Source organism: Ahaetulla prasina, chromosome 15 (genome assembly GCF_028640845.1).
Source record: "Ahaetulla prasina isolate Xishuangbanna chromosome 15, ASM2864084v1, whole genome shotgun sequence".
Lineage (NCBI taxonomy): Eukaryota > Metazoa > Chordata > Lepidosauria > Squamata > Colubridae > Ahaetulla > Ahaetulla prasina.
In genome coordinates this window covers 16,409,499-16,428,025 of record NC_080553.1, presented here as the reverse complement: position 1 = coordinate 16,428,025, position 18,527 = coordinate 16,409,499, and the positions used below count along the sequence as shown (strand labels likewise).

The window sequence follows — 18,527 nt, the reverse complement described above, 5'->3', positions numbered from 1 at the left end:
TAAATAAATCTTCCGTGCCTAGGAAAATCCACATGGACATGAGGCAACGGCAGGGCCTGTTCAGAATTCCCTGTCCTTCGGTTGCAGCCACGGTTGAAGTTGTTCTTTTCTTATGGAAGCCGTTTCTGATTCTTTTCTCTGCCTTTTCGCTTCTCAGATGTTCTGCTTACTTTTTCTTTTTCTTATTTTGTAATAGTGAAGAACATTTTTTATTTATTTATCGTATTTATCGTATTTGTATACCGCCCTATCTCCCTAGGGACATAAATCGCTCAGGGTTCAATTCAGAGGTGAAATCCAGCAGGTTCTAACAGGTTCCGGAGAACCGGTAGTGGAAATTTTGAGCAGTTCGGAGGACCAGCAAATACCACCTCTGGCTGGCCCCAGGGTGGGGTGGGAATGGGGATTTTGCAGTATCCTTCCCCTGGAGTGGGGTGGGAATGGGGATTTTGCAGTATCCTTCCCCTGCCACGCCCACCAAACCACACCATGCCCACCAAGCCACGCCCACAGAACTGGTAGTAAAAAAAATTGGATTTCACCATTGGTTCAATTGTTGGATTTGGGGTGTTTTTCAAGCTTGGTTTTACCATTTTTTCCACTGCCGAGCTAGGTAACACTGCCAGGGCAGTAAAGTCTGCTTCCTTTTTCTATATATGATGTTCTACCAGCTTTGACTGGTATACTATTTCTTCCTTGATTCTTCCTGCTTATGTGGATTGTTGGTTAATAGGCATGTGGAATATAGAATAATAGAGTTGGAAGGGACCTTGGAGGTCTTCTAGTCCAACCCCCTGCTCAAGCAGGAAACCCTACACCACTTCAGACAAATGGTTGTCCAACCTCTTCTTTAAAACTTCCAGTGTTGGAGCATTCACGGCTTCTGGAGGCAAGTTGTTCCACTGATTAATTGTTCTCACTGTCAGGAAATTTCTCCTTAGTTCTAAGTTGCTTCTCTCCTTGATTAGTTTCCACCCGTTGCTTCTTGTCCTGCGCTCAGGTGCTTTGGAGAATAGCTTGACTCCCTCTTCTTTGGGGCAGCCCCTGAGAGATTGGAAGACTGCTGTCATATGATGAGGGAGGGAAGGCCTTTCCTTTTCTTTTCTTTTCCTTTCTTTTCTTTTCTTTTCTTTTCTTTTCTGCCAGCTTTGACAATTCCCTTCTCAGAGACAGGCGTGATCCATGGACAAACAACCTACCTCCCAGTGTATATTTTGCTTGCTGCGTCCTTGAACGATACGTATTCGTTTTAAGCACAGCTCAGCAAAACGTCGCTGACCATCGCGAAAGCTTTCCTTTTCTCTGACTTCTTTAAACCTCCGTCCTTGGCAACAGGTTTGCGAAGAAATCAAAGTTAAACTGACTTCCCTGAAGGACGTCCCCAACAGAATCGAATGCCCTCTCATTTACCACCTGGATGTGGGAGCCATGTATCCGAACATCATCTTGACGAACAGGCTGCAGGTGAACGTGGTTTTCTTGGTAGCTGTGGTTGTTGGGGGAACCACGACTTTCATTCTCTTCTTTGGGGTGGGATGTTCGTTTTGGTTCCCGGCGGGGCAGTCCGCCGAGGAAAATGCGGTTCCAGCAACTAGGTGTAATCTTGTAGTCCGAGGTCAGAAGGGGACCTTAAAATTCTTTTCTTCAACATAAAGAGTTGAATCTGTTTAGTACTTCAACGAGGTACTGCACAATAACGTGATCCTCTCTGCGTTCAAATTCAGCGATGAGGATGTCTTTAGTTCGAGTTGATTTTCAGAGCCGTTTGTGATTTGGGTTCCCACTAGATGTCAGTGCGTTAAAATGTTGCCCTAGAAAGCAATCTCACATTCGTTCGTTTGTTCTTTCCTCCTCATACCTAGGTCAGGACTGAATTTTGTCATGCCTGTTCCTTTTAACCCCAGAGATGCCTAAAATTAATGAACTAAAAGACTGTGAAGATAAGATCCATGTCAGGCCTGGAAGCCAACTTTTTCGTTGGGCCTTCATTCCCACTACTGTGGGAAACTGGAAGGGGGGAATTGTATGGAGCCGGGGAGATATGTAGTCAAAATAACATTCCTTTCTCAGAGAGTCAAGGACATCTTGCCCTGCATCTGGAGGGGTGTGACTGGGAAGCATCTCCAGTTGGGACGGTGCCTTGATTGGATCATGTGATGGACATGTGGGTGCAGGGGGAAGGGACTTGGACTTTGGGTGGGGAAACCCTGGAAGTTTTCAGATTTGGGGTTTTCCCAGATGTGTCAATATGACATCACTAATAAAATGGAACTTTGAGGAACTTCAAGCCTTCTTTTTATTTGTTGGGGATGTTCCTTGGAACCCTGAAAATCCAGCTTGCCCAGTGCATAAATTGCTCCCTCTTCTTATATAGAGACTTAGAATAACTTTATTGCCACTTTGAATGTACTCTAATCAGCATTGCATTAAAATGAAATTCCGTCACGTACCGCTCTCAAAGGCTTCAACACACACCGCGTAAACATGACAAAATGAATACGTACACAATTATGCATAGACCCACGCGGCTTTTGTCATGAATGCTTTCTTCCCCACCTCAGCCCTCGGCTATCGTGGACGAAGCAACCTGTGCCGCTTGTGACTTTAACAAGCCCGGGGCCAGCTGTCAACGGAAAATGACTTGGCAATGGAGGGGAGAATTCAGTGAGTCTTCACATCCGTTGCCTTCGAGCATATAACTCTTATGAGCCTGAGTCTTTGGAAGTATTCTTAGCTCCCTTTTTTTTTTTTCCCCCTTCCAGTGCCAGCGAGCCGGAGCGAATTCCACCGCATCCAGCAACAATTGGAATCGGAGAAATTTCCTGCTCTTTTCCCAGATGGGCCTCCCCGGGCATTTCACGAACTGTCCCGAGAAGATCAAGCCAAATACGAAAAGAAGCGATTGGCCGGTGAGAATAAAACCTCCTTGGTTCCCACCTGAGAAGTTCTGAACTTGAAAATTCTTTACAAGTTCTGGACTTCTTTTCCAAGTTCAAAGTGGAGGCTGATGATAAACCCCCCCCCCCCCAAAAATAAGACCTAACAGGAAAATAAACCCTGTCGTGATTTCTCAGGATGCTCGTAATATAAGCCCCACCCCAAAAATAAGCCCCAGTTAAGACTGTCAGCCGGACAGACGCATTTAAGTATGTTTGCAACAAAAAATAAATAAGATCACCTGAAAATAAGCCATAATGCATCGTTTGGAGCAAAAAATAATATAAGATCTGGTCTTATTTTTGGGGAAATACCGTATTCATTCCAGATGTGGTAACATTATTATTATTATTTATTAAAGGCCACCCATTTATCAATAAAATGATCTTTTAATGCAAGTGATGCAGCCAGTGGAAAGCGAAACACAAAATCGGTGAATGATACACACTTATTTTCCCAATCTATGATCACAACTGAGCCCAAAGTTTATGTTGCTAAGTGAGAAATTTGTTTAAGTGAGTTCGGCCCCATTTTACAACTTTTCTTCTCACGTTTCTTAAGTGAACCACCGCAGTTGTTCAATTAGTGACCTAATTGTTCAGCAAATCCAGCTTCTCCGTTGATTTGCTCGTAAGAAGGTCACAAAAGGGGATCACGTGACCCCGGACCACACTGCGGCCGTCATAAATGTGAGTCGGTTGACGAGCACCCGAATGTCAAATCACGTGACCCAAGGGGATGCTGCAACGGTCGTAGGTGTGAAACACAATCCTAAGTCACTTTTTATCAGTGTTTCTGTAACTTTGAACAGCCGCTAAACAAACTGTTGTAAGTCAAGGACTTGCCTGTATGCCTATGGGGAAGCTCTGGAATGGTTTCCTGGGAAAATCCTGTATTTTGGGATTAAAAATGCCTCCTTATCTTCGGAGCAGATTATTGTCGCAAAGCTTACAAGAAGATCCACGTGACAAAAGTGGAGGAACGTGTCACTACTATTTGCCAGCGAGAAAACTCCTTCTACGTAGACACCGTCCGGGCTTTTCGAGACCGTCGCTATGAGTTTAAAGGATTACATAAGGTACGAGCGCAGGGGGTGAAATGCTCCCGGTTCGGGAGAACCGGTAGCGATGGTGGCGCAAAGCTCCACCCACCCGCCCGGTCGTTGTTACTTCCTGGTGTTAACCTGTTTTTTACCCTCTGCCCATGTGCAGAAGGGTTTGTGCATGTAAGAAGAATAAGAATAAGAATAATTTAATTTCTATACCGCCCTTCTCCCGAAGGACTCAGGGCGGTTTACAGCCAAGTAAAACACAATAAAAATATACAATACAGCTAAAAACCCATTTAAAAAACCTATTCAATTTGGCCCATTAATTAAAATACAGATTAAAACCATAAAAACCCAAATTAAAATTACTAATAGTTTTATGCCGGTCCTGCACGAAAGAATAAATACGTCTTACGCTCGCGGCGGAAGGTCCAGAGGTCAGGGAGCTGTCGAAGTCCTGGGGGAAGCTCATTTCAGAGGGCAGGTGCCCCCACAGAGAAGGCCCTCCCCCTGGGGGTCGCCAGCCGACATTGTTTGGCTGACGGCACCCTGAGGAGGCCCTCCCTATGGGAGCGCACGGGTCGATGGGAGGCAAACGGTGGCAGCAGGCGGTCCCGTAAATACCCGTAAATGTACAGAGGGTTTGCGCGGCGCGTGCACTTCCGAACCGGTAGGGAAGGTAAGTAGATTTTCCCCCTGTGCAAGTGGAGTTATTTGGGTCATAGCGCAAACTTGGGTGCCTTTCAGATAATTGGACTGACTTCTGCCCTCCAAGCTTCAAGAGAAGAGAGGCCCAGCAATATGAGGTTTAAATTTCTCTGGGGTCTTAATGCCTGGGTCACCAACCCCCGGTCCGTGGACTGGCACTGATCCGTGGCATGCCAGCAACTGGTCGATAAAAACAAGCAAAGCCCCATCCGTGGGATACAGGCAGCCCCCTCCAGTCCATGGAAAAATCTCCACTGTTTCGGTGGACCAGAGGTTGGGGACCACTGTCCTAATGGCTACTGAATATTGTCTGGCAGCAACAGCAATTGAGCAGGCGATGGGGATCCCAGAACATTCCCGAAAAAGTATTATCCTTCTCATCGTTTCATCTTTCCTGTCACCTATTTCCTTAGCTTCTTATGACTCTAACTCGGTTGGCTCATGGAATGGAATAGAATAGAATAGAATAGAATAGAATAGAATAGAATAGAATAGAATAGAATAGAATAGAATAGAATAGGAGAAAGGAAAGGAAAGGAAAGGAAAGGAATGGAATGGAATGGAATGGAATGGAATGGAATAGAATAGAATGGAATGGAATGGAATAGAATAGAATAGAATAGAATAGAATAGAATAGAATAGAATAGAATAGAATAGAATAGAATAGAATAGAATAGAATAGAATAGAATAGAATAGAATAGAATAGAATAGAATAGAATAATGGAGAAGAGAAGGATGGAGAAGAGAAGGATGGAGAATAGAATAGAATAGAATAGAATAGAATTTTTTTATTGGCCAAGTGTGATTGGACACACAAGGAGTTTGTCTTGGTGCAGATGCTCTCATGATTTATGTGGATTGTTTTTAGTTAGTATCCTATTATGCTTGCTTATTTAGTATCCTAGGATGATCACTGAGTGTTGTATCTTATGATTTATCATCATCATCAACTTTTTTTAATGACGCCATAATCCCTTGCGGGGTGGAATCTGGGTAACTGAATGGAACTAGCAGAGTGTTTTACTGGCCGGATGCCTTTCCTGTCGCCAGTACGGAGTTTTGTTCAGCGGATATATTCTCATCGTGCCCAGAGAGAGAAATATCTGCCTCTACCTAGGATCGAACTCACAGCCTCCTGACCGTGAGGTGAGAGCTCCACCTCGAGGCCACCGCACCACTCTTAACTTATGATTTACGACAATGGTATTTTATGATTGCGATCATGATTTATCACTTGTTGCTTGTATGTACGCTGAGAGCTTCTGCATCGGAGACGAATCCCTTGTGTGTCCAATCGCACTTGGCCAAGAAAGAATCAAGAAAGAAAGAAAAAACCAACAGCCAACCACTTCTGTTATTATTGCCATAAAACTACATAGACATTTTTTTTTAATTTGAATTTATATCCCGCCCTTCTCCGAAGACTCAGGGCAGCTTACACTATGTCAAGCAATAGTCTTCATCCATTTGTATATTATATACAAAGTCAACTTATTGCCCCCAACAATCTGGGTCCTCATTTTACCTACCTTATAAAGGATGGAAGGCTGAGTCAACCTTGGGCCTGGTGGGACTAGAACCTGCAGTAATTGCAAGCAGCTGCTGTTAATAACAGACTGCATTAGTCTGTTGAGCCACCAGAGGCCCTTACTTCACACGACAGTGAAGTAGCCAGGAATCATCTCAGCTTAATTAATTGAGTGTAATTCACAATAGTTTTTCTACTATCTAGCAGGACTGAGCTAGATTTTAAATTTATGGGTTTTAATTGGGTTTTATTTTTATATTTTAATTAACGGGCTATTAGAATAAGTTTTTTAATTGTTTTATACTGTATTTATGTGTTTTTAAGTGCCTGTAAACCGCCCTGAGTCCTTCGGGAGATAGGGCGGTATATAAATATGATTAAATAAATAAATAAATAATAAAATACTAAAGCAGAGGTCTGCAAACTTGGCTCTTTTAAGACATGTGGACTTCAATTCCCAAAGCTGGCTGAGGAACTCTGGGAGTTGAAGTCCCCAAGTCTTTCAAAAGCCAAGTTTGCAGACCTCTGTACTAAAGTAAAAACTTCCTGCCTTTCTAGGAATTTGGAGTCCCTGGCTAAGGGAAGATGCCTGCTATTCAGACTGAACAGAAATAAATTACATGAGCCTAACTTCAGCCCTAAATTGCTTTATCCCTCAGGAAATCCCTCTCTGAGCCTTCCAAAATGGATTTTTTTTTTTCCCTGCCTGTAAGGACCATCCTTCTATCCCAGTGGTAGCCAACCTGGTCACTAGTCATTATTTAAAATAAATGCAACTTCCTGACCTTCGAACCTTCCGCCGCGAGCTTAAGACACATCTATTTATTTGCGCAGGACTGGACTAGGATTTTTTAAATTTTAAATTTGGTTTTAAATGGGGTTTCATTATTTCTATTTTCAATATTCGCCTATTGAATTAAGTTTTTAATTTAATTGACTTTTTAAAAAAAATTCATAGCATTATTTAAAATAAATGCAACTTCCTGACCTTCGAACCTTCCGCCGCGAGCTTAAGACACATCTATTTATTTGCGCAGGACTGGACTAGGATTTTTTAAATTTTAAATTTGGTTTTAAATGGGGTTTCATTATTTCTATTTCTATTTTCAATATTCGGCCTATTGAATTAAGTTTTTTAAATCAATGTTTTATTCTGTAATATATTTATGTTTTTATCTGGCTGTAAACCGCCCTGAGTCCCTAGGGAGATAGGGCGGTATAAAAGTATGAACAAACAAACAAATAAATAAATAAATAAATAAAAACATTTTCATTAGGTTTTCATAAAATTCCCCGTGACGATTTAAATTTCTGAAAATAGACGTATTTGTATCGTCCGCGCGTAAGTTTAGTTCACGTTACGTAAGTGAAACTAAACGGCGCTCTAGTGCGACCGCAAACAAAAGAGCCTCGTCCCAGAATAGCTCGCGCATCTCCCCCCCACCCACCCCCGAACCGGTGGGCGGTTAGAAAATTTTACTACTAACAGAGATACAAAAGTGGGCGGTAGGTATAAAAGGGTTGGCTACCCCTGTCCTCTCCTGTCTCCCTGTTTCAGGTGTGGAAGAAGAAGCTGGCAGCCGCCACTGAAATGGCCGACGCCTCTGAGGTGAAGCGTTGCAAGAACATGGAGATCTTGTATGACTCCCTCCAGCTGGCGCACAAGTGCATCCTCAACTCCTTCTACGGCTACGTCATGCGCAAAGGGTGCGTGTAAAACGGGGCGGAAGTTGTTTGGGTTTTTTTTGTGTTTTTTTTTAATTTGCATTTATATCCCGCCCTTCTCCGAAGACTCAGGGCGGCTTACACTATGTCAAGCAATAGTCTTCATCCATTTGTATATTATATACAAAGTCAACTTTTATTGCCCCCAAGAATCTGGGTCCTCATTTTACCTACCTTATAAAGGATGGGAGGCTGAGTCAACCTTGGGCCTGGTGGGACTTGAACCTGCAATATTGCAAGCAGTTGCTGTTAATAACAGGCTGCATTAGCCCGTTGAGCCACCAGAGGCCCTAGTTACGCAGTTAGCGGAGGCCTCCCACGGGTGCCTTTTTCAAGAGACCCTTGGACTCTTCTTTGTTTTCCTTTGAAGACGTTTCGCTTCCCATCCCAAGGAGCTCTGACCGGACGGTGGGTCGAATGGAAGCGGGGGTGAAATGTAAAATTTGTTACTACCGGTTCTGTGGGCGTGGCTTGGTGGTGGTGGGGTTTAATGTGACTGGGTGGGCGCGTGGCCAACTTAAAAAAAAAAAAATTAAAGCATTTTTTTCTACAACCTCTTTGGCCAAAGAGGTTGTAGGAAAAAATGCTTTTAAAAGCCTCTGACGATCAGGCAACTCAGCTGGGATCATCAGAGGAGCCTTTTAAAAGCATTTTTTTTATACCAACCTCTTTGGCCGAAGAGGTTGTAGAAAAAATGCTTTTAAAAGCCTCTGACGATCAGGCAACTCAGCTGGGATCATCAGAGGAGCCTTTTAAAAGCATTTTTTTATACCAACCTCTTTGGCCAAAGAGGTTGTAGAAAAAATGCTTTTAAAAGCCTCTGACGATCAGGCAACAGCTGGGATCATCAGAGGAGCCTTTTAAAAGCATTTTTTTTATACCAACCTCTTTGGCCGAAGAGGTTGTAGAAAAAATGCTTTTAAAAGCCTCTGACGATCAGGCAACTCAGCTGGGATCGCCAGAGTCTTACAGTGCTTAACACAATGTAAGCCGCCCTGAGTCTTCGGAGAAGGGCGGGATATAAATTCAAATAAAAAATTAAAAAAAACCCTCTTCGGCCAAAGAGGTTGTAGAAAAAAATGCTTTTAAAAGCCTCTGACGATCCCAGCTGAGCTGCATTTTTTCAGCCCAAGGATACTGCAAAACCCCCATTCCCACCCCACTCTGGGACCAGCCAGAGGTGGCGTTTGCCAGTTCTCCGAACTGCTCAAAATTTCTGCTACCGGTTCTCCACCCTTCATTGTGGAGCCTTCTTGCAACTTTCTTTTCTTGTAAAGAAAGAAAAAACAAACAAACCCGGTTATTTTAACCCTTAAAACCCATAGCTAAGCAACATGCGTCAACTCTGAAATCATTTTGTACAAGGCCTGGCCATACTGGAATCTTTTCACCTATCATCGGAAAGATCTGCGGGTTATTTTCTGGCAGACTTCCCAAGGACGCCTTCCACCAATGATGCCATCCCAGAAAAGGCCCTTCAACGGTTTTGAGTTTTCCAAAACTTCCCAGGTTGCATTCTGAGCTTTACTCACCTTTCCGCAAGCTTCCAGGCATCTCTGGATCAAATGAATTGATTTGATCAAACTTAGGTCTGTGCGCTGCTCGTCGCCCCAACGGCAACTCGAGGTGTGGAGCGCCGAAACCTTCTCCGGGTGTTGCAACGCCAGGCCTGGGCGATATCTGGGAACCCGTTCCTACCCCGCGTTTTCTCTCTCTCCCACGCAGGGCCCGCTGGTATTCTATGGAAATGGCTGGTATTGTCTGCTTCACTGGCGCCAATATTATCACCCAGGCCAGGGAACTGATCGAGCAGATCGGGTGAGTCTTTCAGTGAGCTGCTGAGAACTAGCAGATAAACAGGAAGACATTCTCCTTCTCTTCCTCCACTCCGCAAACCATACCCCCTTCTAGTACCGATGATGTTGCCTAGTAAGGTCCTGAAATGTCTTAAAAAAACCAAGCTCAGAGAGTATGGAGGACTCCACAGTCCTCCTCTTCCTCTCCGTAAACCATACACTCTTCCAGTACTGATGATGTTGCCTAGTAGGGTCCTGGAATGTCTTAAAAAAAACTTACGGGACCGCCTGCTGTTACCCCATGCCTCCCACCGTCCCGTACGCTCTCACAGAGAGGGACTTCTCAGGGTGCCGTCCGCCAAACAATGTCGGCTGGCGGCCCCCAGGGGAAGATCCTTCTCTGTGGGGGCTCCTACCCTCTGGAACGAACTTCCCCCTGGTTTACGCCAAACACCTGACCTTCGGACCTTTCGCCGCGAATTGAAAACATATTTGTTTATTCGCGCGGGGCTAGCTTAAACTTTTTAAGCTGTTTAGTTTTTTAAATTTTAAATTCTATTTATGTTTTAAATTGGGGTTTTTAGATTTTAAATATTTTAAATTCTCGGCCAATTGTGTAATAAGTTTCTTAATTTAGTTTTTAAATTGTATATTGTGTATGTTTTTAGCCTGGCCGTACACCACCCTGAGTCCTTCGGGAGAAGGGCGGTCTAGAAATTCAATAAATAATAATAATAATAATAAAAAACAACCGAGCTCAGAGAGCACTAAGGACTCCATAGTCCGCCTCTCCACAAACCATACTCCCTTCCAGTGCTGACTGACGTGTGCAGGAAAACCACCACGCTCAGAGAGCACCAAGGAACTCAGCCCTCCTATTATGGCTCCAGCCCCCGAACCTGGCCCCATAACCGAAAGTGACTCCAAGAGTGAGGGGGAAGGGCCAGTAAGGCTTACCTCGGGAGCACCGCTTCCTTTGGCCCAGCTCCAGGAGCCAGAACCAGGCCAGTCGGAGGATGTAATGAGGCTGTCATTCCCCTGATTCCTCCCTTCCCCAGGCTACGCCTTCAGACCCAGCTGATAATCATACCAATCAAGCCTGGATCGACCCGCGCTTCAGAAGATTAGAGAGGCGGCGTCATCAAAGGGAAGGGATATATAAAGAGTTTTGGGACTGCTCTCAGTTCCACGGGAAGCAAATTAGCTGAACCGTGTCGAAGTGAGCTGAAGTCTTAATCTGTTTGAACTTTTTGGCAGGCAGCTGCGTTTTCCCGGCCAGGACTGATAGGAGCCGTGTATCCACTGGCTGAAGGCCAGCTCGTTACTCCAGAGTGAGGACGGAGACACAACACTTCCCCCTTTTATTCCAGTTAGAGACAGTAATTTCCAGCTATTCAGACAGAACATAAAAAGAGTTTTCAGAATATACCTGTGAACCGCCACGGCACTGGCGGGTCTTTGGTCGATGTGCTGCGGCATTCCCTGGCTTGTTAATCTCCGCGCGATCTCCTGTCTTCCGCTACGCAGGAGACCCTTGGAGCTTGATACCGATGGGATATGGTGCGTGCTTCCGAACAGCTTTCCAGAGAACTTCGTCATCAAGTCGACCCATCCCAAGAAACCCAAGGTGACCGTCTCCTATCCAGGGGCGATGCTGAACATCATGGTAAAGGTGAGGAGATTTGGGCCCTGTTCTTTTCTGCACAAGAGAAAGTCAGTTGCCACGGTTCAGTCCTTAACGTTTAATAAACTGGGAAAGGTTCTCGTGTTGTGTCCTCCCTTGCCTCTGTCTGAGTGATGGCTTAATTAGCCGGCACTATCAGCTCTGGCAGCAGAATAGCCAGCGTCTGCCAAGAGCCTCTGTTATTTTCCACGACACTGGTGAATCACTCAGAAACAAACTTCAGCTCTTAATCAGTAGATTTGCCTGTTACAAAGAGACACAGCAACTCTCACTGTCTTTTATATCCTGTGGGGTGTGGCTCCGTGACTCAGCACTTCCTGGGCCTGCCCCACCCTTGCTTCTGTTGTTCCCTCCTTTACCTGGCCTGTTTCTGGCTCCTGGAGCTGAGCCAGGGAAGCCGGTGCGCCTGAAGTAAGTCCTGACGGCCCGGCCCCCTCACTGTCCAAGTCACTTTCTGGCAGCAGGCCCGGCTCGGTGGGCGCAGACACAACATCTCGTCTAGAAACATTCTGCTGATCAGACACTCTCAAACCAGGCAAGAACCGGTAGAATGCAAATTAAAATATTTGTGTGGGGCTGTGTAACACCAGACAGGAATCTGATAGATTGGCTTCTTAAAGGGCCTAAACTGTAAAGGAAGGTTAGCAAACCCCAATTTTTCTCCTTGCACAATACGCGTGCATGAAAAAAACAAGCTGTACCATTCGCAAAATGTCATGTCCCACTCCTCCTCTGACGGCCGGGTCTGGGAAGTCTGTATCAAGCGTGGCCACGAAGCCTCTGCAGCTTTGCCAAATTCCTGTCAGAGTTCTCAGGGCAGGCAGGAATCCAAGGTGTGACTTCAGCAACCAGATGAGACTTTGCCTGACTCAAGGAATGCCAAAAAGCAGATCCTTTATATAGGCCATGGGGTGTGGCTCCATGACTCAGCACTTATCCAGGCCTGCCCCTCCCTTCCTTTTGCTGACGTCGCCTCTCCATTCTCCGGAAGCGGGGATCTGTCCACTGTGTCTGTTCGTCCTCAGCTGCCGGCAATTCTAGCTCGTGGCTGGCTTCGTGCTCACACGCTGTAGGAGGGAGGTTTGTTTGCTCAGTCTGTCCAGACATGGTGCCAGGGCTGGGGGCTGGAGGCATGCCAGGCCATTCTTCTTCACTATCAGTCTCTGGCTCAGGTAGCAGGAGATGAGAGGGGCCCGGCTGAGGAGAGGAGGGCGGGCGAGGCACAACACAAAACATGCACCAAATATCTGTAGCAAAGTTTGAATCCAGTGTGTTGCGATGCGCCTTCCCTGCCTTTAGCAGAACCAACAGAAATGGTGCCAAAGCTGTGCATGTATTTGTGTGTCTCCATTATTTTATTTTATTTTATTTTTGTACAGGAGGGTTTTACAAACAACCAGTACCAGGAGCTGGTGGACCCAGCATCCCTCAAGTATGTTTCCCGCTCGGAGAACAGCATTTTTTTTGAAGTAGATGGGCCCTATCTGGCTATGATTCTTCCAGCCTCCAAGGAGGAAGGCAAGAAGCTGAAGAAAAGGTGAGACTCCAGGATTGGGAAGACAAAAAGGTTCAGGAAGGAGTCTCCTTAGACAGCCGCGGTGGTGCAGTGGTTAAGAGAGCAATCCTGCAGGCTCCTTCTGCTGACTGCAATTTGGCAGTTCGAATCTCACCAGGCTCAAGGTTGACTCGGCCTTCCATCCTTCCGAGGTGGGTAAAATGAGGACCCAGATTGTAGGGGGGCAAGAGGCTGACTCTGTAAACTGCTTAGAGAGGGCTGGAAAGCACCGTGAAGTGGTATACAAGTGCTATTTTCCTTCCTTCCTTCCTTCCTTCCTTCCTTCCTTCCTTCCTTCCTTCCTTCCTTCCTTCCTTCCTTCCTTCCTTCCTTCCTTCCTTCCTGTTAGAAAGCAGTATTGCAGGCTAATTCTGCCCACTTCCAGCAGTTCGATTCTCACCAGGCTGAAGGTTGACTCAGCCCTCCATCTTTCTGAGATGGGTAAAATGAGGACCCAGATTGTTGGGGGCAAGAGGCCGACTCTAAAAACCACTTAGAGAGGGCTGTAAAAGCACTGTGAAGCAGCATATAAGTCTACCTGCGACTGCTAGATAGGACAGGTGGGATAAAGGGAGGCCGGAAGTGGTATCAAAACATGGTACCCGAGCAGGCTGGCATGTCTGGATTTAGCAGGGCATTAGGGCTCAGCGATTGCCACCCAAATAAATACTAGGTGTTGGGGGGAAGGAGCTTGCCTTGGTCCTGATGACGACGATGGATGTCTCTTAGATACGCTGTGTTCAATGGAGATGGTTCCCTGGCTGAGCTGAAGGGCTTTGAGGTGAAGAGACGAGGAGAGCTACAGCTGGTGAAGATCTTCCAGTCGTCGGTCTTCGAGGCCTTCCTGAACGGCACGACCCTGGAGGAGGTCTACGCTTCGGTGGCCAAAGTAGCCGATTACTGGCTTGATGTCCTGTACAGTAAGGTGGGATTCGGGTTCTCACCAGTTTCTTCCTGCAGCAGATGCTCAGGTTGATGCCGTGGTGTTTTTGTAGTCCCCGCCCCTGGCGGGGAGAAGAGACAAGCCCCGGTGGGCAGAGAGTCTCCCCCTACAGCTTCCTGGCCTTCGGAAGATAGCAATTCAATTCTTGCCCTGGAAAATTCACTTCTGGAAAGAGAATGCTATTTCCTGGCCCAAGTAGGTTGTAGGAAACTCAGTCAGTGTAAAAACAAACATATTTTATTAGGACAGCTGAGAATTAACTTCATTTTCAGCATAGTCCAACTAAATTAAAGCAAATTCCTCCCAACACAAATTCCTCAGTCCTATCTTGATCCAATTAGGCAAACTGCCAAAGGCCTTTCTTGGCAAACGTTCAGAAGACACCGATACAAAATAAATACAGCAAGACAAAGCTATCAACATTGTTTTCCGGCAAAGAGCCCAAACGCCGTTGCTGGTCTTTTAAGCCTTATGGGAGGGGCCAATCATCTCTTGGCCCTACTCCCGAGTCGTCTTCTTTGCTTGAGCTGCTCTTGCCTTCTGGCAGCTCTTCTCATGCGTGCATTTTCTCATTGTTCTCATGCGTGCGTTCTCATGCGTGCCTCTTCCAGGCAGCCAACATGCCCGATTCCGAGCTGTTTGAGTTGATCTCAGAGAATCGATCGATGTCTCGGAAGCTGGAGGATTACGGAGAGCAAAAATCCACGTCCATCAGCACAGCCAAGCGCCTGGCTGAGTTCCTTGGGGACCAGATGGTCAAGGACGCTGGCCTGAGCTGTCGGTTTATCATCTCCAAGAAGCCGGAAGGCTCACCAGTTACAGAGAGGTACACCACCGTGTTTTGTTTTGTTTTTCATAAAAAAGTTTTATTTTTACAATCATATCTAACAGCTCATCCAATGTACAGTTATATACAATTAGTCGGGCTTGCCCAGTCACCACCCATTCCTTTTGACTCTCTTCCCTCTTCTACCTTCTTTTACTTTCCAGACCTTCCTCTCCTTCTCTTATCTACATCCTCTCCTCCCTCCACCCTACACCTTCCTTCTCCCTCTTCTACCCCTCTTCCTTCCTCTTCTCCTCTTTCCTACCTCCTACTCTCTCCTCTTTTCTCCCTCCCCGCCGTTCTAAAATGGTAACTGGGCAGACCCGACCCTACATTAATTATATTTATACATCTTCAATAATCCCTGTACATTAACTCCATCCTCTACCCTCAACCCCCCAATTCCCCTCCCCCTTACCCCCCACCCCCACCCCGACTTCCCAGAACAAAATGCAGGGTATCAAAACTAACAATCATAATCCAAAATAATTCCTAAATTATAATCTCTAGTCACTCCACACATAATCACACTCTCAATTCCCCTCCCAGCCACCGTGTTTTGAGGAGGGGGCTGTCATTCTCATTCTGGGGATGGAGCAGAATATGGGAGAGACCCTAAAAGGGGAAAAGGCCCATCCTTTCCCTCCAGGCATACTGGAGGCAGGAAAAAGCTTTCAGGTGATGGAAGTCCACCACTTACAACCATAAGTAAAGGTAAAGGTTCCCCTCGCACATGCGTGCTAGTCGTTCCCGACTCTAGGGGGCGGTGCTCATCTCCGTTTCAAAGCCGAAGAGCCAGCGCTGTCCGAAGACGTCTCCGGGGTCATGTGGCCGGCATGACTCAACACCAAAGGCGCACCGGAACGCTCTTCCCTTCCCACCAAAGGTGGTCCCTATTTTTCTACTTGCATTTTTTACCTGCTTTCGAACTGCTAGGTTGGCAGAAGCTGGGACAAGTCACTGGAGCTCACCCCGTTACGCGGCGCTGGGGATTCGAACCGCTGAACTGCCGACCTTTCAATGGACAAGCTCAACGTCTTAGCCCCTGAGCCACCGCGTGCCCTACTTGCGACCATAATTGAGCCCAAAATTTTTGTTGCTGAGACCTTTTTTAAATAAATGTCCCATTTTATGGCTTTTTTTTTTTTTTTTGCCACGGATCTCTGGCATTGTTGAGTTAGTCACACCGTTGCAAAATGAATCGGGCTTCCCCATTAGCTTGGCTTGTCAGAAGGTCGCAAAAGGCAATCAGCTGACGCTGGGACAGTGCAACGGTCATAAATACGAGTCCGTTCCCAAGCGTCCAAATTTTGATCACATGACTATAGAAATGCCGTAACAGTCGTAAGGGTGAAAAACAGCCCTTTTTTCCCCCCAGTGTTGTTATAACTTTGAACCGTCACTAAACGGACTGTGGTAAGTCAGGGATTGCCTGTATTTTTCTCCGACTGGCTTTGAGGAGCGCTAATCTCTTCTTCCTTCCGCCTAGGGCCATCCCCCTCGCCATTTTCCAAGCCGAGCTCTCGGTGCGCAAGCATTACCTCCGGAAATGGCTCAAAAGCCCTTCGCTGCAGGATTTTGATATCCGAACGGTAAGCAAATCAGACCGAATTGAATGGATCCGATCTGGTTATTGTCCAGAGTCTCATGACTTGTTGAAAAACTGTGCTTTCCCAGGGTTCCTGGAAACTACTTCTGGTTGCCGCTGTTGCTAGCCAGAGATATAACGTAGGTGACTTACCGTATTTTTTGTAGTATAAGACGCACCTCCCCCCCCCCCCCCCCCCAAAAAGGATGAAAATCTGGGTGCGTCTTATACTCCGAATGTAGTCCCATCCAGCTTCTCAAATGCAGATTTCAGAGGATGAAAAAGCATCCGAAATGAAGCTTCAGAAAAGAAGCCTCCAAACAGAGCTTCAGAAAAAAAGCCTCCAAACAGCTTCAGAAAAGAAGCCCCCAAACAGAGCTTCAGAAAAAAAAGCCCCCAAACAGAGCTTCAGAAAAAAAGCCCCCAAACAGCTTCAGAAAAAAAAGCCCCCAAACAGAGCTTCAGAAAAAAAGCCCCCAAACAGAGCATCAGAAAAGAAATCCCCAAACGGAGCTTCAGAAAAAAAGCCTCCAAATAGAGCTTCAGAAAAAAAGCCCCCAAACGGAGCTTCAGAAAAAAAGCCCCAAACAGAGCTTCAGAAAAAAAGCCCCCAAACAGAGCATCAGAAAAGAAGCCCCCAAACGGAGCTTCAGAAAAAAAGCCCCAAACAGAGCTTCAGAAAAAAAGCCCCCAAACAGAGCATCAGAAAAGAAATCCCCAAACGGAGCTTTAGAAAAGAAGCCCCCAAACAGCTTCAGAAAAAAAGCCTCCAAACAGAGCATCAGACGATTTTTTTCTGAAACTGTTTCGGAGGCTTTCAGAGGCAGAAAAAAGTTATTTCTGAAACAAAATTTCAGAAGTTCTGAAGCCTTTCAGAGGCAGGCACAGAGCTCACAACCAAGGAACCTGTTGCTAAAATTCATCTCTGGGAACAGCTGATTGTCCTTTGGGGGGGGTGGATCCACCTGCCAATCAGCTTTTTTCTGATTTTCCTCCCCAAAAACTAAGGCGCGTCTTATACTCAGGTGCGTCTTATTACTTCAAAAAATACGGTAGCTTCCATCTGTTGCTTCTTGTCCTGCCTTCTGATGCTTTGGAGAAGAGGTCGACCCCACCCCCCCACTTCTTTGTGGCAGCCCCTCAAATACTAGAAGACTGCTATCATGTCACCTGTCGTGTCCCACTCCTCCTCTGACGGCCGGGTCTGGGAAGTCTGTATCAAGCGTGGCCACGAAGCCTCTGCAGCTTTGCAAAATTCCTTTCAGAGTTCTCAGGGCAGGCAGGAATCCAAGGTGTGACTTCAGCAACCAGATGAGACTTTGCCTGACTCAAGGAATGCCAAAAAGCAGATCCTTTATATAGGCCATGGGGTGTGGCTCCATGACTCAGCACTTATCCAGGCCTGCCCCTCCCTTCCTTTTGCTGACTTCGCCTCTCCATTCTCCGGAAGCGGGGATCTTTCCACTTTTCGTCTTCCTCCTCAGCTGCTGGCAATTCTAGCTCATGGCTGGCTTCCTGCTCACATGCTATAGGTGGGAGGTTTGTTTGCTCAGTCTGTCCGGGCATGGTGCCGGGGCTGGCAGCTGGAGGCATGCCAGGCCATTCTTCTTCACTATCAGTCTCTGGCTGAGATAGCAGGAGATGGGAGGGGCTCGGCTGCGGAGAGGAGGGCGGGCGAGGCACAACATCCCACCCCCCAGTCCTTCTAAGACAGTTTCTTAACATAAAGCCCTTTGGATGCCGTATAATGCTGAGATTAGATGACTCCTGGCAGTAGGACATTTCACGATCAAGAGCTTGCTATGTGCTTTACCAATCACTCCGAAAAATATGGTAGTTTTATCTCTTCAGGTTTGCCTGTTTTATCCGCAGATCCTAGACTGGGATTATTACATCGAACGACTGGGCAGCACAATCCAAAAGATTATCACTATTCCGGCAGCACTGCAACAGGTAATTTATGCTTGGGAGTGAATCCTTCGGGAGGGGGGCAGCCACCCCACTGCATTAAACAGCAAAACAAAAACAGAATGACAGATTTGGAAGGGACCTTGGAGGTCTTCTAGTCCAACCCCCTGCTCGGGCAGGAAACCCTATAAGATTTCAGACAAATGGTTGTCTAGTCTTTTCTTAGAAACCTCCAGTGTTGGAGTACCCACAACTTCTGGTGGCAAGCCGTTCCACTGA

At 46.3% G+C, this 18,527-nt stretch overlaps 1 protein-coding gene across 1 annotated transcript in view; it reads left to right on the top strand.

The window, feature by feature from the left end:
* The window catches only part of POLE (DNA polymerase epsilon, catalytic subunit), a 68,714-nt gene that overhangs the window by 20,202 nt on the left and 29,985 nt on the right, over window positions 1–18,527 (top strand). The window contains exons 17-28 of the mRNA XM_058157991.1: window positions 1,336–1,464; window positions 2,562–2,664; window positions 2,763–2,909; window positions 3,870–4,015; window positions 7,782–7,930; window positions 9,674–9,766; window positions 11,272–11,416; window positions 12,808–12,965; window positions 13,713–13,908; window positions 14,538–14,752; window positions 16,242–16,344; window positions 18,213–18,293. Of these exons, the coding sequence (XP_058013974.1) occupies window positions 1,336–1,464; window positions 2,562–2,664; window positions 2,763–2,909; window positions 3,870–4,015; window positions 7,782–7,930; window positions 9,674–9,766; window positions 11,272–11,416; window positions 12,808–12,965; window positions 13,713–13,908; window positions 14,538–14,752; window positions 16,242–16,344; window positions 18,213–18,293 (1,665 nt within the window). The remainder of the gene's footprint in view (window positions 1–1,335; window positions 1,465–2,561; window positions 2,665–2,762; window positions 2,910–3,869; window positions 4,016–7,781; window positions 7,931–9,673; window positions 9,767–11,271; window positions 11,417–12,807; window positions 12,966–13,712; window positions 13,909–14,537; window positions 14,753–16,241; window positions 16,345–18,212; window positions 18,294–18,527) is intronic.